This window comes from Pteropus alecto, unplaced genomic scaffold (assembly GCF_000325575.1).
Source record: "Pteropus alecto unplaced genomic scaffold, ASM32557v1 scaffold3, whole genome shotgun sequence".
In the NCBI taxonomy this organism is placed as follows: domain Eukaryota; kingdom Metazoa; phylum Chordata; class Mammalia; order Chiroptera; family Pteropodidae; genus Pteropus; species Pteropus alecto.
In genome coordinates, this window is record NW_006442484.1 from 69,935,125 (window position 1) to 69,957,931 (window position 22,807).

A 22,807-nucleotide genomic window follows, 5' to 3' on the forward strand; every position below is an offset into this window, starting at 1 on the left:
CAGGAATGGAATGCTAAAATTTCTGATTTCTACAGTTTTCAGAGAGATGCAGGTAAAAATAATATTATACATCAGCAAGAAGTAATTAAAGGAAGCTGTGATCACTTTTAACTGTGTCATAATACTGTTTTGAAGAGCAGAGATAATCTGGTTCCCCAAAACACTGATTAGGAATTTAAGTGAAATTTGCCACGAATGGCTGGTATTTTACTAATACCATGTTGTGATTATAAGTGAGTGTGCCCAAATAGTGTCTCTTGATTCCAGCAGCTTTTCCATAGAGCAGAAGGAAATCTTGCCAAATCATATTTTCTGTCAAAGTAGCTTTGTCAGAGCAATATCAGCCTGAAATCTCCTAAAATGGTTATCACTTAATAGATGGTTAGACTATGTACATTTCAAAAGCCCCCTAAATTAGAAAGTGATATCTGATTAATCTGCATACATTTTTTCCCCCTTGGGCCATAAAGTTTTATTGGCAGGTCAGGTGAAGAGTCAGAGGTCAGAGACCCTCCCCTCCCAAGCCCCTACCCAGGGGCAGGTAGCCCAGAAGGCTGCTGGACTCAGGTGGTCTAAGTGGTGGGCAGGTTGTTGTAATAGGTGTCCTGGCCCTCGAGCAGGCTGCAGTAGGTGGTGATCTCCTGCTCCAGCCATGTCTTGATGTCCATGAGCTGCTGGTACTCCAGGTTTTGCTGCTCAATTTCGGCACGCACATCACTCCGCTGGGCTACAGTGCTGACGTTAGGCCCTGGATCTGTGCCAGCTAGGCTCCAAAGCAAGCCTCCGTTTCTGCCAGCATGCCCTCCAGGGCAGCTTTCACCCTGAGCTGAAACTGCAGCTTGATCTCCAGACCCTGGAGGGTGCGCCTCAGGTTGGTGACCTTCGTCTTGCTAATTTGTAGCTGCTCAGTGTGTCCAGTGACCTCCCGGTTCATCTCCTCAGTCTGACTGGTGAACCAGGCTTCAGCATCCTTCTGGTTTTTCTCAGCCATGACCTCAGATTGCCTTCTCATGTAGCTCAGCATCTTGGCTAGTCAATGTCTGGAGCAGAATCTACCTCCATACTGACCTGGCCAAGCACCTGGCCCCTTGGAGCACTGATTTCTTCCTCGTGGTTCTTCTTCAGGCAGGCCAGCTTTTCCTTGAAGACTTCAGTCTGCATCCCTAGGTCAGCTCTGGTCAGGGTCAGCTCGTCCAGCACCTTGTGCATTGATATCAGCCTCCACACTCATGCATAGGGCCTGCTCCATGTGGAACTTGGTTCAGAAGTCATCCACAGCCAGATGGGCATTGTTGATCTGCAGGACATTCTTGGAGTTCTCAATGGTCTTGTAGTAGTGGCTGTAGTCGTGGGCAGACCTGGGACCTTGCTTCTGGTACCAGTCTCAGATCTTCACCTTCACGTACCATTGGCCGCCTCCAGGGAGCGTACCTCCAGGTAAGAGGCCAGGCAGTCGTTGAGATTCGGCATGGCCACCTTCTCGTTGCCTGCCAGCAGCCCATCGAACCTGACTAGGCAGCCCACATAGCCACCACCATAGCCCACAGAGGAAGAGGGGACAGGAAACAGGCGGAGGACACCGACATACTGTGCCTGCTCAAGCTCTCATGGATGCTGGGTGAACGGAAGGTGCCTCCCAACCCAAAGCACATGGTGCCACTCCCCAGGTTCCCAAAGGACAAGGAGGCCGACCACTGGCAATGTAGGAAGTCATGGCGAAGGAGGCTTCAGCGACACTGGTCGGAGGAGCTGCAGCTGGCAAGAGGAGTCAATCCGCGTGTATTTTTGAGTATTATCTAAATCTTATCATTAAGTCAGATGATGCTTTTTAGGTTATAAATTCACTTTATTTGTGCCTCTGATATTAATTGAAATCAGCATGGCCAGCCAGTCCTTTTTTTCTTCCAAAATTCGTTTTTATTGATTAATTAAAAAGTAAGAATATAAAGCATTTAAACCCTAAGGAGTTTACTTTTTGAATGTCTGGCCTCTTGAAAACAAATTGTCTTACCATTTTAAGCGGATGATTACCAAGTAACACTCTCCTCATTTAGGTATTTGTTTTTAGATTCAAGACGAGGGTTTTTAGTCACTGAGAAATCTCTTCCAGAGAGTCCTGGGGGCAAAACTGCCAATTTTAGCTGCTCATATTGTTTTACTTTCTTTCAGTATCTGTGGCTAGAACTCCCGGAGTTAAACATGGACTAAAGTGAAAACCTAAATATTTCCCACATCCTTTTGGAAATGTTAATAAACATGGCATCATGTAAAATTTATACTATAAGAAAATACCATTCCCCCTTAAACTATAGATAGAGGTTAAGAAAGTTTGCTGAAAAATTAAGTCAAAACTATCTTTCTTTTAATACACGGTATCCAGAAAAACATATCCACCTCTGGTTTGAATTGAACACTTTTGAAATGGAAAGGGCTAATATGATGGCCATTGTCTGTTCTAGGTTTCACGGCAATTTGTGTTTTTAAAAGAGTGCTTGGAGTAATTTTCCATAATCCAGCATGTCCCCTCAGCCTTTTCCCCACATTTTCTCGTACTGCCGGTTTCCTGAACTCTACTGAACAGTTAACATCATATATCAATGAAAGTTTGCTAAGATGTGTCCTTAAAGCCAAAAACTAGTTTTTTTTTAAATAGTGTATATAGATTGATAGAGATCTTACATTTAAAGTATATCTATGCCAAAAAGAGATCTGTAAAAAACAAAACCAAGATGTTAACAACTTCTACCTCTTGATATCAAAAGTAAGTTATTGAACATTTCTTTAACCATAGCCAACTACTGAGTTTGCTATAAATTTTCCCTATCTTGGTACTACTAATATCGGATCAGATTACCCCAAAGTGATGGCTGTTATTTTTCCTCTTTCAATCACAGGAGAGGTCACAGGGTATTAAAGAATGGCAGATGATCGGAAAGATGACGCAAAGGCACCTCACTGGACCTCAGCTCAGCTAACAGAGGCTTCTGCACACCCACATCCACCTGAGATTAAGGATCAGGCAGGGGCAGGGGAAGGACTTGTCAGAAGTGCCAATGGATTCCCATACAGGGAGGACGAAGAGGGCACCTTTGGAGAACATGGGTCACAGAGCACTTACTCAAATACCAAAGAGAATGGGATCAACGGAGAGCTGACCTCAGCTGACAGAGAAACAGCAGGTAACTAAAGGCTCTTCTGTCTCCATTGCTTGCTTTCTGTTTTGAAGTCTGTTTAGTCTGAACGTGAATTAATTTATAACCCTGATCCTCTTTCACTAGTGTGTGGACAGAAATTTTAGTCAGTCAAGGGAAAAAGACACAAAGAAGAGAGAAAAATCATGGAATTAGTCCGACATTCCCCCAAATTAGTTATATTTTCAATTTCATCTCCCTATTTAGTTTTTGTCACTTTAATTTTAATAGACAAATGGCTCAGCGTATGTGTGTTTTACCAATAACTGTCAGCATTTTAACTCATCGAAAGAGAACTTCACAAGTAGTTTGCTGTTGATTCTCTTGAATGATATCAGACCTAAATCCAATTGACTAATTAGAAGCATTTTTTTTTTTTAGGGCAGAAAGGAATGTAGAGTCTTTCTCTCAGCCTTTAAAAAGAAAAAAGAGAAAAGAAAGAAAATCAATATACACATGTACACAGGAGCCATTTCATACTTTCTCAGATAGCTTTTTAAGACCTAATATTCAGATGCTTGAAGGAGAACATAATATGATTTACTCTTAAGTGCTTCCTTTCAAAGTGTAATTTACAATAGTACTCTATTACTGATAATATTGTCATTGATGTCATAGTTATTATATAGCATTAATGGCATCGAGAAACACTAGCCTGTACTATAATATTCTTGACCATTATTTTCATTTTTTCTATAATTCAGAATTTAATGCATTTGAACACTATAACTTGCAGATATGCTATTCCAAAGGGAGTAAGTAAACTACGAGTAGTAAGAAAGGTTATGTCCCCTTCAAAATCACCCCTTACTCTTCAGATTGGTTTTCTACATTCCATCAATTAGTTATCAATGCTCATCAACTGTATGCTCTGTTCAAAAAATATATTTGACACTTCAAATGACTGAGGAGAAATTACCTAAGTATATTGTGTATTTTTTTTTAATACATGCATTCCACAAACTCCTGTTGAACATTTTCTATGCAGTACAAAGTGTGTTAGCATCCGTGCCAAGGTGTGTGCAAGGAATGGTCTCTGAACTTTACAGAGCAGATAATCCCAAAGCAGACATGAGACCTGTGCATACAATGAATTCAAATACAAAACACAGTGTATTAAGTACCAAATGAGCAGTATAGAAAGACAAAGTCGAACTGGGTTTATTTCTACTTAGGGTCAAAATTCTCAAATTGTGCACAGAAGCATCTTGAGGTGACACAGCAAACTCACAGGGCTGTGGCAGACTATTTCAAATACACAGAGAAACAGTCATAATCAATATCTGTCAAACACTGTGTGATATATTAGCTGAAGATAGTTTACAGTTTCAACATTAGGTCCTTTTTAAGATGTATCTTTACAAAGTTCGGCTTTCAGCAGTTTCTGTGATAAAAGGCAAGGATCCTGCAGAAATCCATGTGGAAAAGGAAAAGAGGTGGCAGTCTCCGGTCTAATTCAAGGATTCGAGAAGCTGCACGGTGCCCCACAGGCACATAGATCCCATTAGTAAGAAATCGTGGTTAAAAATGAAATAAACATATTATTTTTACCTTTCATCGTTACAATGAGGATTAAATTAAATAAAGGGTACAGAGTAACTGGCTCAAGAAATAGTACCTATTAATCACTACTACTATTATTATTGCTGATGATAGTAGTGTTGCCAATATGGAAAATAGGACACTCATGATCAAGGAATATTTTTCTACAGCCAAGTATAATGCAACTTGTAGAGAGCAGGACTTGGGTCCCAGGAGCATTAACTTGGGAGATTTTGAAAGGATCGAGGCATGAGGAGGTGAGGACATGTTAGAACAAAATGATTATGGGGAAGGAAAAAGGTAATGCGATAAACCAAGATTTTTCTCATCATCATATCCTGTAGCATCTGACATTATACCTCAAGTATTCAATAAATGTGTGTTGAATGAATGAATGTATGAATGTAGGAGTGAATGAATGCCAAAGAAGAAAAAAAGTTTTTTCCGAATGAATGGTGAAAACTATTGAAAAGTCTTACTTGTGTCTCTTGGACTCTCGCCAATTGACTCTCACTATTATGGAGGTTTATAATACAAGAAAAAATCACTGGAGTATGTTTGGGCAAGCAGTGGAGAATCAACATTACTCACTATTTTATTTTTTCAATGGTCTTAATTAAGTATTTAAGAGCATCTGGAAAAAAACCATTTGCCAGGTCAGTGTGTCCTTGCCAGCTTCTTTGAGAAAATAATATAAATCGAAAAGAGACTAATAGATGTTTCTTTCAAATTATGGCTTCAGGAGCATCCAAAGTTAATTTTGAATTCAGCTCAACATATGCACTAACTTTATATTAATTTTGGGAGACTGATTATGAAAGTTTTATATGTAATAGTGACAGAATTGTAAATAGCCAACTGTGGGTTACCAGATTGATGCATTCACCTCAAACTTTAAATGAACCTCCCTCCAGAAATAAAAGGCAAAATATTGAATTATAAAATATGCATATCAGGTAAACTATGAGAAAAGAAAAATGTAAACTATGGTCTCCTCATACCTGTAGAGAATATTCCAGTGGTAAGTTATTGTGCAATTAAATTTCTCTCCAAACTTTAACTTAATAAAATAATAAATTTTATTGTTGATAATTTATATGTAACTGTTACACAGATTTCAAACAAAAACCATCTCCAGCAAAAAGAAGTAACCTTCATTATCAAATACGATCTTTAGAAAACGCTATCCTTTGATGATGGAGACTACCGATATGAGCTGGCACTGTATTTTGAGGTGATTATTTTAAAGAGGACTCGGGAGCTATATACTAGCCCACTCTTTTAGCACTCACATGAAATCTGTCAGCATATTGCATTTTTCCCCTGTGAAGGGTATTTCTCAAGACATTATTATGCGAAGCATTTCCCGGTAACGTCAAGTCCTCAGTGGTAGGTTTTGTGTCCAAGCCATTGCTGGTTGAATCCAAAGACCTTTTTCCTACTTCTCTTCTTTGCTATAGTTCTCTCATCACTTTTAGAAAAAAATAATAATTTTTTCCCCAAGCTTGTTTATTTTATTCATCTCTATAAGCAAGCTCACATGATAAATTAATTACATCATACCTCTCTCCTCCTTCCTTCCTTCATCAGAGTGGGCTTACTTCAGCCAAAGGTCTTACCTCGTCCTCTGTCACCCACCCTTTTCAGTGTTCACCTTCATTTCTGGGCCATAATAATTTTTAATTTCTAAAGATGCAAGCCCATATTCAGCTTATCTTTGACCTTATATACTGAGACTTGCGGGTGACGTGGAGAACGCTAGAAGGCAATAATGTTTTTAAATTATTTTTCTTTACCACTTATACTTCTAAAGTGTGTCTCTTTGCTTACAATTTCAAGATAATCTATAGAAAGTTAGATAGAATTTATTGGTCCTCTGTTATGGCATAATTCTTGATACTTTAAGAATTTTTTATACATTTATTTATTAAAGTGTCCTTTTTAGTAGCCACACATTACAGAAGCCTGAAAAATATAGCCATTTAAGAAAGTTATTGTGATAAAAAGACTAAAGTCGTCATTTTTACATTATTTTCCAATGCATGAATTGAAAGGGTAAAGCCTTGTAATAAATCTTTCCTCTCTTTTTCACCTTATCTTTATTGAAGGAAGCAAGAGGATTCATTTTGGTCCCCACAGAGTTACAACTCTGAATGAGAATTAGGAGCCTCATCTTTAAGTTTCTTATCCAAGGATGGGTCCCAAACTCATATTAGAATTCATATCAAGATAACATGAAGATAATCAGAAGGGATCAGTAAGATGACCTTTCACATTTCCAAGATCACATGACTACAGCCAGAATGCAAGTGTCTTGCTTTGTAGACCAGTGTTCTTTCTGCTCCCCCATGCCACCAGATTCAGATCAGCACAGCCAGTTGCCCAGTTGTCAGTTATAGCCGAAGAAGAAAATCCTTTTATTGGAAAACTGCCACTTCCATGTACTTTTAAGCATGACAGAAAATCATAACTTTATTTGTGATTTTCAATATGAATGGAGAAAGAAAGGAGGCAATTTTGAGATGTTTATAGATGCTAAAACATTGAAGTATTTAATTAAAATCATGCTTTCATGATTTTGAGTATCCTAAGAAATAATGCTTTGAACACTAGTTAGAAACACTAGTCAGAGTATAAAGTGCCTTCATGACCATCAATAGCCAGTGCCAGCTATATCTTTGAGTAAATTTAAAGATTAAAGGGCATTTCTTCAGTTAACTACACACCCCCATTCCAAGGGCTGCTTTGTTTCCTCAACATTTCAGGGGTTTCAATCCAGGCCTACTCCCTGCCAGGGCAGTGAGATCTGTAAAAACTCTTCCAGGTTGTATGCTGTCACTTCTCAGTTTACCCGTGGAGCTGTGCCTTTTAAGGCCTTGGCTTACACTCTGAACATCCATGTAACTCAAGCAGCCAAGTGATGAACATACTCAGCTGTATGTTTATTGTTGCTGGCATTATAAATTTAAGCTCAAAAATATACAGTGGAGGAAAAGTTTGTCATCACTCACATGCAAAAGAAAATATACCTGTAAGCTTCTCTGTTTCCTTTTTCAATCTTAGAATATCAGAACCTGCCTTTCGTTACCTCTCCCATTCTCTGCCAACATTCCTGGATTTGAGATTTACTAGTAAGAGCCATCATCCTATTTAAAATATGGCAAATCATATATAATATGATATTAATGTACACAAAGCAAAATAGCACAGAGCCATTTCTCTTGTGAATAAACTAAAGCCATCCACGCCACTCCGCAAGGCAAACAAACAGGCTGGCCTAACAATACAAGAGGTTGCAGATTTTCTTTTCCTTGTTGCCATGCCAACCACTCATTGCTCTGGCTGCCATTTCCCTGAGCTCCGCAGAGATAGGAGTGTGCAGAGCAGAGTCATTTAGCATTCAAGGGTGGATCTGCAGAAAACCACACGGCCTCACTGCGAAGCGTCTGGGCCTGGCGGTGCCGATGGATGAGGACAGAAAATGGGGACCTTTTCAGTGTTTTCCTTCGAAAGGTTAAGCTTCTGGGGCTAGAAAGAGTGAGAAAGACAAGGATTGATAGAAAAGGCAATTCCACAAGGTTTGTATTTGTCACGTTTGCTTTGTCCTGTATGGTTTCTGTACCATTTGAAGCAGGTTATGGTTATTAGCTTCAATCATAATATGTGTCTTGTCTTGTTGGTAAATAGGAGGATCTGAATCTAATCGAGGGCTACCTTACATGGACATTAAAATAAAGAACTGTATCTCTTATTCTGGGTAAGGTATGAGCTTGTATGTAGCAGGTATTGCTAGCCAGAGCTTATGTCTTAGAAATTGGAGAAAAGACAGGCACCAGATAAAGTTGTTTGTTTAAATGTGCAGTTATAAAAATATCTATCTCATATCGATCTTTAGTCTTCAGCCGAAGACTTACATATAGTAGAATGAGATTGTCTTAAGCCAGTAATTCTAAATCAAAATATAAGAAAACTTCGTTTCTCTAGATCTCTTTTAATTAAACCAATGACTCAACAAATTGAAACATGATTTTACTCCTTGGAATTTGAACTGCCTACAATCACTTTAAATTGTGAAGAGACTGTATCTAACACAATACAATATGATATTTAAAAACTAAGATTAATTTGCATACACATTTACTTCCATGTATGTTCTTCCAGAAAATTCTTCTCATGCACTTGTGGAATTCAGTCTCCATTCTTTATGGTCTCGTTTTGTGCTAAATGTCAGAACTATATCACAAGCACTAAAAAAATGTTATATCATTCTCTTTGATCCACTGACACTTAGAAAAATTATTTTGTTGAATTTGAATATTAATCAATGCAACAGATTTTAGCTAAAAACAGTTTAGACCTACTTGTAAAGTTATTCTGTCTGGCTCGTTTTTAAATGTAAGTATAATTATCACTGTATTTTTTTACTTGATCTTTCCTCCTGATCCTGCATTTTCTAAGACTTTATCAAATTTTCTCCTCTTTCATTTGCTGTAATGTTTTGTCATATTTTTCTTTGAATGTCTTTCATTTTTTGAGGTTTTAAAAATCTGCATTTAGAGAAGAATTCTAAACATTTAATAAAATCATCTTTATTTGTAGTGAGCAGATGAAAATAATCAGTCATGTAAACAAGTCTTCCCAGGTTCATTTTTGGACTGTCTAACCCTTAATTTTGGTTAGGATTATGCATAGCCTTTCTCTGTCTCTTGTAACATTTTTAAGAATTCTCTCCCCGCAAAAGAGAAAAGAAAAAAAAAGAAAAGATAAGAGAAAAACTTTAATTGTGATTTGGAGCAAATAAGTTGCTCTGATATCTTGAGAATATATTCATCATCTATCAGCTGTTTTCAGAAAAGTATGATGTGTGTATATATGTAAATTGATTGTATTGTTTTGTATATACCAGAGAAAAATAGCACACCAAATAACAGCATGAAGAATGGCTATGGGTTTGATTTTATTGCTGTTGAGAGGTTAGTAGACTGGGGAGTACCTAGCAGTCATCACTCCTCCCTCTTTCCTCCCCAAGCCACTGAGATGAATCGACTCTTTCTTCTCCAGTATATCAAACCTTTTCCTCGTTCTTTCATTCCCTCACACTTCACTGCTCCTCAGCACATTACATAAAGCACGTGCTTTGACTGTCAGGGGAGTCTGGAAATATCAGGAGCAGATGAACAGAACAACTGGTGCTGCATTGCAGACTTGGTAGTTTAAGCATGATCTGACTTGGCATCATGAGTCCTGAGGGGAAAAGGACACTGACTCTCTTGCTGCCTGCTCACTGTGTGGCTCATCTCCCAGAATGAGTCACCATTCAGCAACACTCATAGAAAATACAATTCAAAACTCAGCCAAGCTAATGAGCACAGAAAGAGGAAAACCTATGTCCTTGGCTCTTGTTGCAACTTTTAACAAATATGCAAATGCTAGAACACACAATGAGAATTAAAAACCTGCTTTTACAGTTGATTTCAGCATTACTCAGTACTTAAGACATAGGCAAAATGGATAATAAGGGAGGAAAATCAGAGATTTTTCAGAGAATAATCATCTTTAATAGAGATGATTCAAGCTTCAGCAGCCTGAAAATTAGACTTAATATTTTCAGTCCAAATTTTCTATTTGGCAACACAGGTCAAGGCACTGCTGGGATATGAGCGCCTCTGGGTCTTACATAAGCGACTCCAGCTTGATGGGTCAGTCCTCTGAGTGAAATAACAATCTTCTTTTTTGCAAAACAGGTTACATTTGCCCAACCAGACTGTTGTGGTTTCATTCTTGTGCAGCATTGTGAAACAAGTCATGGAAAAACATATGAAAGGGATACCTGCTACAGAAGAGATTATGAAAAGTTCATGATCAAAGGTCTAGAGCTGATGTTGATTTTATTCTCTCAATGAATCTCTTCCTCTTCTGAACATCCCCACATACCATGTTTAGATCTCACTGATAGCATTGGTCCTATGGAGTACTTTACTGAGGTCACTTGTTGCTTGCTTTTACTTGTTGTGAGTGTTTTGAGTAGTTATGTTTCATTCATCTTCATGTTCTTTTTGGTTTATAATGCAATGCTTATTTTCTATAGTAGGTGTTAATAAGTGTTTTTTGAATTGATATAAGGAAGACAGACACTTAGTATCTGTGTTTGGTTTTGAAAATGGAAATCACGTAACAAAATGGGGTTACAAAAATTTTACCACAATGTGAATGTTTGTGGGAAAGATTGTGTTTGAAAGGAATACCGGAAATAAAGAGGCAAATAGAGAAACTATAAGGAGGGCTAGATTAAAAGTAAAGGCTCTAGAACTGTTGGCTAGACTACTAAGGAATTAAGTAGAAACTCTGAAATATTGTAATGAAAAGACTGTCGTGAAAGGATGTAGTGAAAGACTTGACATGGTATAAAAATGGGAATGAAGGTTTGGAGTAAAGGAAATATGTTTTTGACTTTAGGTAGAAGTAAGACATCTAATTAGAAATATTTTCTTGATGATAAAAATTACTGAACTAGGAAGAATATGAAACGTCAGGATAAATAACCTAAGAGGCATCTATAATCTTAACAGCTAATGAACACACAGATATTGAACAACTTTTCATGCTCATTTCTAAAAAATTGATCACAATGTAATAGTTGGCCTCAATTGAAAATCTCACTGAAATATCCTGCAAGGAGAATTCTAAGTGAATGTCCTTGTTGATCCGCTGGCTATAAGGTAATGATTGCCTTACTGTTTGAGGTCAGGAGCTCAGAAATTTCTTTTCTGACAAATGGACGATCCGAATCTTAAAGCAAGTGAATGTTCAAAGTTATGGACATACTTAAACTTCTTTAATGGAATGTACCAGTATTGTCTCGGAGAGATGTTATATATTCTGTTTTTGAAGTTCAACCTGAATAAATATCACCAGTGTCCTTTTTTCTCTACTTCATCTTTGAATCCATAAAATGATTTCAAAATGGTAAGTTCTTAGGTAATAAACAGCATTTCCTTATTGGATAACAGGGCTGTTTATTCGTTAACCTTAGGAAAAATAGTTTGATTTCAATTAGATATGCCTCCCTAGTTTCATTATTTAAAAAAAAATAAAAGCTTCTTGTAATCTATTTTTTCTTTTTGACATATTAAAATGAAAGATTCTGCTATTTAAATTTTCTAATTCTAATCATTAAGTATTTCAGAAAAAAGGGCCTTCTTTTTCTCCAAGGATGATGATGATGATAATAATAATAATGATGATGATAACAACAACAACAACAACACTACTATTATTTTTATAAGCAATTTTTAAAAAGAATCAGTTCATTGGGTAATTTTTCTCCTTGCTGCATTTTGGATTTTGCTATCCTTTATCTTAAAGCCCAAATACATTTTTCTCTTTCCTTAAAAATTGGCTATTGCTTATTTTCTCATCAGCTTGAAAAATAGAAGTTTGTTACTAAAGCATTGAAAAAAATTGAAGTAAACCTGCTCTCCTCAGATCTCTACCAGAACATAAATGTTGACATAGAGAAAACTGCCTTTACTCAAAAAAAATAAAATAAATAAATTGCACTAACTTGGCCTAGGTCAAAATGCATGTAAGATATTTTCTCGAGGTGAGTTCTCACCCAATTCATGTAAGTCTTGATTGCATTAAGAAAGGAAACAAAGAATAGAGTTTGAAGCAAATACAGATGCCACTTTCAGAAAGCACATTTTAGGAGGGGAAGTTCATTCAATGAGAATAACAATGGTCCCTGTCCTCATGAAAATAACTGCCATCTGGCCTAAGAAAAATATAGTGCTTGAAATGCTTTGTGGACCACGTTGAGCTTGCACATATAATCTGAGTGCAACTTGAAAACACTGTTCATGTTCAAGAACTTGGCTGTTTGGTGACAGGTTTCGTTTCTAGTGGTATTTCACCTTTTGAAGGTAAATTGTAGCTACCCTAGCTGATAATTTAGCATCTTAGGAGTAGAACCATCAGATAAGGTTGAATTTAATTTTTTTAATATGAAGGACTAAAAGCCTCCTAAATTATGTTTAATTTTTTAAAACTAAATTTTAAAAAATAATGAGCATTTCTTCAATTCTCACTAGAAATGCTTGAGTATCCTGTTCTCCAAATGATGGTAAATTTCAACTTTCCATTATGTTCTCCAGTGCAACCGGATGCAAAAAAACTATATGAAAACAAAATGCTTTTCTTCACCAGGTCTATAACAAAATGGAAATTATAAAATATGCTTTTTAGATAATATTTTGAAAAATCTGTTTGGTTAAAATGTTATTTTATATAAAATTTTAAGTAAGACTCTTTTAATAATATGATTGCCTTAAAACTATACTTTTCTTCCTATAGCATTTAATCATCTTGTTAACTATCAGACCAAGTCATTCTCTTTTTTTAATTTTCTTTTTCGATATAAAGCCATCAACTTTATTTTATTATTTATTTGTCTGTTTGTTTGTTTAACACCTACAGAACCTGGTATTCCTAGATGGTCTCCCATCCAAGTACTAACCATCAGGCCTGACCCTGCTTAGCTTCTGAGATCAGCCAACATCAAGCACGTTCAGGGTGGCATGGCCATAGACTAAACCAAGTCATTCTTGCCTCTGTGTTGCATGGTGCATTTCAGAATTATCCAAGAAAAATAAAGCAGAAACCATAAAGTTTCCTAGATTCATGAGAGTTTTTACTTTTACAGCTAACTTCTCTTTAGGAAAACAGACCCAAATTACAATCTCAAATAAAACTTTTTTGAGAGGTAAAAGGATCTCTACAAAAGTTCGGAAGGTATGATTGATAACCTGGCAAGGAGAATGAAAATGAGTCAGAAAAATCAAGCTATTTTCAGACATATTCTGAGAACCAAGAATTGGTCAACTTCTTCATGATCAGGACTACCGTATATGAAATACTGAAATTATAATTTAATTTTGAAAAAAAGGTACACATCCTGATTAAGAAATTTTTTCATACGTCAGAGGGAAAAAATGGTATCTTTCATATATTTTCATAGTAAATTGAATCACTTTGCCATATTTTAAGAAAATAAAATGAAAAATTGTGAAATATGACTTACCATATCATGAAGAAATTTCATTTATTTCTTCCCTAGGATTGTGTTTTTCATACTAAATGAAGCTCTGTGTTTATAGACATACTACAGCTTATGATTATAGTAACATCTGCCTATCTGGGATCTTCTCTAATCAAAATTATAAAGTAATTAGAACTTGCCTTGAGCAATTTTCCATTTGCTTCCTGAATCCCATTTCTTCATTTTCTTCAGGTTGTCAGCAGTCATCTGAAGCCACCTCATATGCCCAGGATCCCACCATTCACCTTAAAGCCCAGTGTCATCCTACCTACCTAGATAGCATCTCACTCATGTTTTTCTCAACTCCGCAGCTCCATCAAAACTGATCTACCTTTCTCTTTCTGCTAGGTTCCTACAATAAGACAACCAGAGTTATTACAATATAAGTTGGTTTTATGCTTTCTAGATATCATTTGCATTCTGATATAGCTTCAATGTCTTCAAATAAAAGTGAATATTTTAACAGTTTTATGTATGATATTGATGGTACTGGCAATTTACAAGTGTTTTTAGAGGTGTGCTTGATAACAGTGAGACCCAATACACAGAGAAGAGATATAGATTGAAATGTATATGTGCCATTGAGTTGGTTGTGGTTCCTGGTGGCCCTATGAATGAGTGATGTCCACAATGTCCCGTCCTCAACAGCCCTTTGACAACGTGATATATTCAAGACAATGCAAAAGATAATCCAATTGCTCACAAGTCTATAAGGAGTAGTAAAATTGTAATGTTATTGACAAGATGCAAAACCGAGCTTTTTAAAGCTCTAGAAGCATTAGCAATTCCCTCAGCGCCTTAATGTTTGTAGTTTGTATTTAATTTATTGACATTAAAGCAATTGGAAAATTTCAGGGAGCACATTCCCCAAGGAATTTCTCTTTCTCAGATTAATTTGAGATCAATATAATATTACAACCCAACTTAATTATGAAATGTTTAATATATGAGCTACAAACAGCAATATAAATATGTACACATTACTACATGGGAAACTTCCAACACCACCAGCAGCAAAACCTTTAACTAGAATATGATAATAGAAAGCTAGACTATATTTGCATACTATATTTTTTTCTGCTTAAATGTGTTTTTCCTGTTTCCAGCTGGACCCTTAAAATTAGAAGCACAGTTTTCCAGTAGGTGCTATTTCTGATCTGTGCTTTTCTTTTCTAATTACTTTTGACTTCATACATGGTATCCTTAACCTGTGATGTTCTCGCACTGATAATCATTTTGATTTACTATACTTCCTCTTTGACTAAATTTAAATGCTAGGCAGATTTTGTTCAAGCTCTAGAAACTTTATTTGAGTAGGTTAATTTGTCAGTCTAAACAAATTTGAGCACATAGGTCGAGGTAGGAAAAAATGGCATAATACACTGTGCTACCTACCAGTCTTAGCCCAACCAGGTTGCAAATGCATTTCAGGAGAAGACTGTGAGTGACTGTGGATGGTTCAGCCAAAATCTGAGGCCATTACTAGAAAAATCTTAAAAAGACAAAAAACATGTCCTTCAATGAGATTGCCCCATTTCAAGCACATTTTAAATGTAGGAACTCCAAGTCTGACTCATCGTTGTATCCCCCGTAATGACTAAGTATAGTTCCACTATCTAAAGTGGGTATAATACAAAATCTGTTAAATTTAAATATCCACAGGACTGAACTTTGTGTAGTCACGATTTCTTATCTTAAACGCATTTGCCCCATCAACTAACTTTACCTCAAATGCATTTTTCTCCATGAATAAATTTTTTCTTGTTTAAATCAGGAAATCTTTAGGAAAAGATATCTTTGGAAGAAAAAGCTGGTAGGCAAGGATCGACAGCTGCAGTGTTGGCCTGGGTGATCCTTCAAGATCACTTGGGAGGGATATGCCAACAGTGGCCTTTTTAATGAATGCTAAGGTGCCAGGGAAACAAACAAACAAAAAAACCCAACAATCTGCTCTTTTAATTTCCTTCATCACCAGTTGATGACAGGAAATAGTTTCAGAGAAACCATTTACTCTCCAAATTAAGCAAGGAATAGAAGCAAGGAACTTTCTTTTTTTCTCTGCTTTTATGAATTTATCTAAGGTATTTGTTTAGCAGACAGCTTCGAACTGCACAGTGCTTTCCTTGTTGACTAGTTTCCATCAGCAGCAGCAATTAGCATCGGTTTCCTAGGCAACCATTCTGTACCCTACTGAGAAAAACCTTTTCTTGACAGAAGCATTCTGTCTAGAATTGTTTTGTTTTCTTTCTTTCACAAGTATAAGGTAGGCTTGTCATTTAACACAATGTTATTATGCCTGTTATCCTTCCAAGAGGAAACATTTACTGGCTTTTATATTCTATATGATGAATTTATTATCAATGTCTCTTACTTCTCTCTTAACAACCTGAAAGAAATCAACAAAAATATGTTCTCAGGCATATGCCAACTTGCCCGGATTTTTTTTTTTTTCTTTTTTGGTATACAGTACAATTCGTGAGCTTTTGCATTTTCAAGTAATCACAGCTGGTCCTGATGAAAACCCAAAAAGTATACTTTCAAATCAAACTGGTGTGTTTCCCAAGCATGTTATATATGGCTCAGAAGCACAGTGGAATTTTCAAGGCCACTGAGGTTTCAACTTTATTGCTTTTGTTATAAATCGACCAAGCTATATTGATAGAGTAATATTAAAAAAAAAAAAAAAAGAACTAAAAATATGTGCTAAAAACCAGGCCTTGAGACTGTCTTGAAATTTCTGAAATGATGATATTGTGACCAGAAAAGCATAAGTGGTATAGCCTAGATCAGCACCATAGGAAATCCAGAGGGCTGCAATGGTTATACGTGGTGAATAGTATGGTACAACAGTAGAGTAAACTTGACTTCATAATTTTAGTTTAAATAATAAGTGGTACGAGCCTGAAATATTGTCTGTTAGGCAGTGACCCTACATGCAGGAAAGAAATTATTCACTGGGAAAAATGACAGAATTATCTCAATGTATGACAAAAACTTTCAAGCCTTTACTGGACGTTTTGTCAGTCATACGTTGATCATAGACTTAGGTGATAACCAAACAGCAAGAGTGATTAAACGGTATTTTACAATTATGTAAGTAAGCACTTCATATATATTATTTCATTTAATTGTCACAATATATTATAATATGAATGCCACTTTTATTCCCCTTTACAGATGGGGAATCTGAAAGTTAGAAAGATTGTCACTAACTTGTGGCTAATAAGAGATAAAGGTAGAATTTGATTCCAGGTTTTCTGACACCTGAACCTACTATTTACATAAAATATTTGTACTACACTGATGTAAATAAAAGTGAGATCCAAACAGGATAATAAGTTGCCTTTATCCATTGTTTTGCCAGTATCCCCATATGAAAAATGTATTAATGTGTGGATTAAGTTATATTGACGGGAAATAAAAGTGCCTAGTGTAACAACTTTTTAATAACCTGGTATCACAGTATGATGTTTATTCATTACTTAGGTGAAATGTAAGTAGCTTAATGTGCTTTCTTCTGTGTATTATCAAGTAGGTTTCTATGGATGAGCCATATTTCAGTTTATTTCTTATACCTATTTACTTCCTATATATATTTCTACCATTATAGTTCCCCAATACAAGGAAAAAATATTTCTCACCAGATTTCAGTTTATCTACTGAGGACTGCTTTGATATTATTTTCTGAATACTGACCCTATCTCTGTTGCCCAGATTAAGTTTTAAGATGACTTTACTTTTGACCTTTAGACATTTATATAGTGGTGATTTGTTATCACCTGTTCCCTGGGTTTTATCTTTAAATCCTATATTTTATATCACCTTAAAATTAATAACATTTTCAAATGTTATGAGATAAATTGTTTTAAAGAAGTTGGTTTCAATGTTTTCCTTCCAACTGATTTGTAGGCAAATCACTTTCAGATTATTTTCAAGTTGTCATTCATTTTACTTAGGCCTGACATGACTTTACAGACGTGTCATGAGATGATCTTGTGTTACTTACAGAAACTGTCTCACTACCATAATGACACTACTGATAAAATAATAAGTTAATGTTCAAATATTGGTTATAAGGTTCTCATTATAATGTGAAAATTATTGTTAATTATATTGAAATTTTGACATTAACAAAAGAGAATAAAATGGATATTACATACACTCTTTAAGACAATTTTTAACATAAACTAAAAATGTCCACTTCTAGAAAACTTTAGACGTTCAAAAGAAAGATAATTGAGTCTTTCAAATTTTCAGTCTACAGTAAGAAGTATCATGTTTTCAGCTATGAAGAGCAGTGGTATCTTTTAATTAAGTATAATGATAATAGTTTCCCAATTTATGTGTAATCTAGATTCATCTTTAATCTTTTGAACATGTAGGTTCTATTTATAATTTTATACATATAACGTTTGGAAGAAAAAAATTAAAAATAGGGCAGAGATTAAGAAAGAGAATAAGGAGGTAAAAGAAACTAAGTAATGAAATATTAAAATGTAGTCTAATCTTTTATTTCAAAAAGAACCTTTCGTGTTGCTAATTGTCCTCAGGAGTAGACAGGGGTTATCATGCCTTGTGGAACTCTTCAGAATTTTTAAATGTCTGAATTTCATTGAAAATTAATATATACAAGTAAGATAGATTATTTGTTACACTATCTTATTTAATCCACAAGATATATAGGTAGGTAGATAGGCAGAGGCGGGGAGGAGGTTGGGAGAGGTAGGAAGAGGGGAAGAAGGACGAAATGGAGGGGGAAAGAGACTGATTCAAAATATAATCAGGAATGGTAGTTGTATAGTTTAGATAGATGAGCAGGTCTGAGAGTATGTTTCCTTGGTTCATACCTTTAGAAACTTTTGAAGTTCAGATAAATTCTATCCAAGCAGATTCCTTATCTTGAAAGCCTAGTTTTTAAGCAGTATACCCTCTGTCATCCTGGGCGGGGTGAGGAAGACTTTCCAGAGGATGCTTAATCTAAACCAAGTAAAAACAGGCAGATCTCTTCCAACCTGCTTATGAATTGGCAAATTCTGATCATGAGCCATAATAAAACTTTAATGAAATATTCATTCTAAAATCGTAACAAATTATGAGAACAAACCTCACCCTACTCCTCTTGTCCAGTACAATTTGTTTCTATTCTGGCTATAAGTGGGCTTATTTCCTTGTATGGTAGATGTTTTTATATAGAGATAATGAAGGTTAGAGTCTGCAGAATTTATTTCTAACCTATAATATATTTTTAATCTCAAAAGGCTTCTTTCATTTTTAGTTGAAATGTGGAACAGCATACCTCGAATATTTTTCTGACTAGGTTATATAAAATTAGCATTGATATGGTCCAGTTGATGCCATTTCAGGCTAAAAGCTAGTTATCTGGCTTCTCACAGACTGATCATTTTAATGATAACTCTCCCTCTCCCGCCCCAATTTTAATGAAACTATTGCACTACATTGGTATGTATTATATGGCCTTAAAGATCTTTAAAGCATCTGCTATCAAGAAAAATAGTAGCTCTTAAGAAAGAGACCATCTGATATATTATTTCCATATATTTCATTCCAACTTTATCTTAACATGATTTTCTGAATTAGTCTCGTTTACACTGATCCTGGATAATGCTGTTTAATCACAAATTCATACTTGAGGCATCTTCTTTAGACTTTAAATCATGGTATTTCTGCAAATCAGCACAAAAACTTATTTTAATGACACTTTTCTAGAAAACTAGCAAAACTACAAAACATATTTTAAGTTAAATCCAAAATGAATCCTCTCTCCTCTTTGAATTTTTACTAGGTACAAAATAAATCAAAATGTTTCTGTTTATATAAACAGCTTTATAAAGATAAACTGTCATACAAATTAATTATTTTTCTTTTATTCTGTTTTTATTTTGCTTAGGACACCAATTTTTTTTTTCTTTTTTTGCTTACAATATATGTATTTGTGCTTTATCTGTAATTTAATAAATTGTATTGAACTATTTTGGGGGAAGACAAAGGAAATGAAATTCTAATTGACTATTGTTTAATTACTTCTCTTTGCTACCTGTTTTGGACATCCCATCATTTTTTTTTTTCCTTTTGCTACTATGTATTCCAGAGGAGGTGTCTGCAAGGATAGTTCAAGTAGTCACGGCTGAGGCTGTAGCAGTCCTGAAAGGTGAACAAGAGAAAGAAGCTCAGCATAAAGATCAGCCTGAAGCTCTGCCTTTAGGTAAATAAGAAAGAACCTCAGATCAGAGGCCGTGTCTGCTGCACACTGATCACAAGATCAAGTCTTCATGTTCCAAAACGGGCCATATCTCATATTTTATCCTTACATATAGCATCAGACACCTCTGTTGGGATGCATTGGGACTTATTTTACCTTTCTCATTAGGGTCATTGTGGTGTTTGGGTCATCCTTAGGGTGATCAGCTTATAGTTAGACTTTGCCCCTAAATTGCCCTTAATTTCTCATTTCCAGACCATCATAGTTATAAAAATAAAGCCAATGCATTTTGATGTTATGGCCCCCACTCATAAGGAACCTGTACTGATACTTTAATTAGAGATGATTTTTACCCTTTGTAGGCTTCGGTGAATGATTGTCTATACTACAGTCTTTTTTGGGTCTCCCTGAACCAGCTACATAAAACCTACAGCCAGAGCTTTGTTAGAATCATCAGTGATTTTATATTCCATATAAAGTACTGGTCTTTACTTATTTCATTTAAGGACACTGAGATGACATTGCTCTCTCCCTTGGTCACAAGTCAAGTGCCCTCCATAGCCAAATAGGTATCATAATGGTGCTTGCCAAGAAAAACACTCTTAGCCAAGAGCTTGCTGCCCCTACTCTCCAATGATGATAGCTAGCTAGCTAGCTAGCTAGATAAATTTAGATATATACACAAGAAACAAAACTTTCTTAGGTTCAATATATACATTTATTTCATAGATTCATAGACGCAATCCATAGAAAGGTATGGTTTTTAAAGCCTAAAAATAGTACGTATATTTTTTCTCTCTTACAATGTAGCGTATCCTTAATATTTGATTTTCTCATCAGCATCTCATCGTCTATTAAAAATTAAGCGATAAAAAATTCTGCTTCCCCAGAATAATAATTTAAAATACTCTCATTATTTTCAATAAAATGTTGTGTGATTATCAAGGACTTTTTTCTTAAAACAGGGAAAAAATTATCTAAAACATAAACCTTTTGTCTGTGATTCACTTCTATTCTTTGAAATAAAAGAAACCCTCACCTTTCTCTTTTAATTTGGAACCTTGAAATATGCCATGTAGACGTCCACAGGGTCAAGGAACTAGAGTCCTGTCATTCCAAAGCTGCCTCTACTAACTACTTTATAAAATAAATATTCACATAATCTTTAAAATAGATTTTATCACTGACCTGATAAATATTTCCTTTTGAAATTTGTTACCTTCATATATGAGTGCTCATAAAGTGTCTTGAAGAGGAAAATTTAGAGTTAACTGTAAATGAATTACATCTTTTAGAACAGAGGTTCCCAACCCCTGGGCCGCAAAAGGGTACCAGTCTGACCTGTTAGAAATGAGGCCACACAGCAGGAGGTGAGCGGGCAGTGAGCGAATCTTCATTTGTATTTGCGGCCACCACCTCAGATCCACCTCAGATCATCAGGCATTACATTCTCATAGGAGCACCAGTCCCTGGTGCCAAAAAGGCTGGAGACTGCTGTTTTAGAACTTTTGTCTTTGGTCCTTCTTCATGTATAATGTCAAGGTCAGAAGATTACTCAGCTCCCACTTGCACATGGTTTCTGTCTGAAGGTTGCCTCTTGCTGTGATAGCTTCATTTTTCTTTTCTGAGAGTACATATAGAAGGTGGGTTTCAATATTAGACTCAGGTGACAAAATGTTGTTTAAAAATACATTACCTAAAATAACTGTGAATGATCAAGGTAACATTAGTTTCCAAATCAAGAAGCTGAACAACAGAGAGTTCTAATAGTTTTTCAGTCCATCAAGTAAAATTTAAATTAAAATGCCTGCCTGTGTGTTCTTGAATAAAATAGACTGGGGCCAGAATGAAATATTTTATTAATTGAACAAGCAGACACAAATTAATGGGATTAATGATAGAATCTTATCAGGCATTTCTAATTCATTTTTATGGAGAAGACCAAATGATTATTTTAAAATATTAAATGTTCTTCTTTCTTTTTAGGTTTTTAAAAATATGTGAATCAGGTAATGGAGCTAAAAATAAGTCAAATGCGCTTACTATTGAATCTTCCCCTGAATTTTATAGAGAGGCCTTTTTACAGATGGCAGCAGAACTGCCTACACATCTACTGGCCTAATAGGATTAATTGTCATATCTCATTTTTCCATTGTTTGATCTTTAGCAGCTGAAGAGACAGCTAATCTGCCTCCTTCTCCACCCCCATCACCAGCCTCAGAACAGACTGTCCCAGTGGAGGAAGGTAAGGTCTATTGGACTTTTTTGAGGTTTATCTTCTGGTAAAGCATAAATAAATATCAATCCATAAGCATTGGACTTCAGTATGGGTTAGTATGTGACCCAGCTTGGGAGCTGTCTGTTTCAAATAGTCAAGAAGAAACAAAGACTTTAAATAAATATATAATTATTTATCTATATAAAATCGAAGTAGAGAAATATGGTTAACTAAAAGGAAAAAATCTGCTTGATAAAGGAAAAGATAGCTGTGTTTAAATTGCTAGAAAAACTGCAGAGAACCAGTTTACTTAATGTACAATGTTTTGACAGAGAAGATAAAATTCTTACAAGTGACTAAACAAACAAAAAGAATTATACATGAAATCAGCACTTAGGAAGTGTCATGAATTGTCTCTATTTTGCTGAATATTGTATTGCCAAGGCCTTCCTGAGGATCTGGCCTGTTGCAAAGTATCAATAAATATTAATAAATAAATGAAGAAGTTAATTAATCTGATATTGAAAGCAATGAACTAG

At 35.5% G+C, this 22,807-nt stretch overlaps 1 protein-coding gene and 1 pseudogene across 1 annotated transcript in view; one reads left to right on the top strand and one right to left on the bottom strand.

The window, feature by feature from the left end:
• Positions 1 to 22,807, top strand: part of MAP2 (microtubule associated protein 2) — a 123,809-nt gene that overhangs the window by 58,131 nt on the left and 42,871 nt on the right. Inside the window, 3 exon segments of the mRNA XM_025039439.1 lie at positions 2,895 to 3,179; positions 19,940 to 20,053; positions 22,218 to 22,295. Of these exon segments, the coding sequence (XP_024895207.1) occupies positions 2,918 to 3,179; positions 19,940 to 20,053; positions 22,218 to 22,295 (454 nt within the window). The 5' untranslated portion in view covers positions 2,895 to 2,917.
• LOC102884444 lies at positions 527 to 2,050 on the bottom strand (annotated as a pseudogene).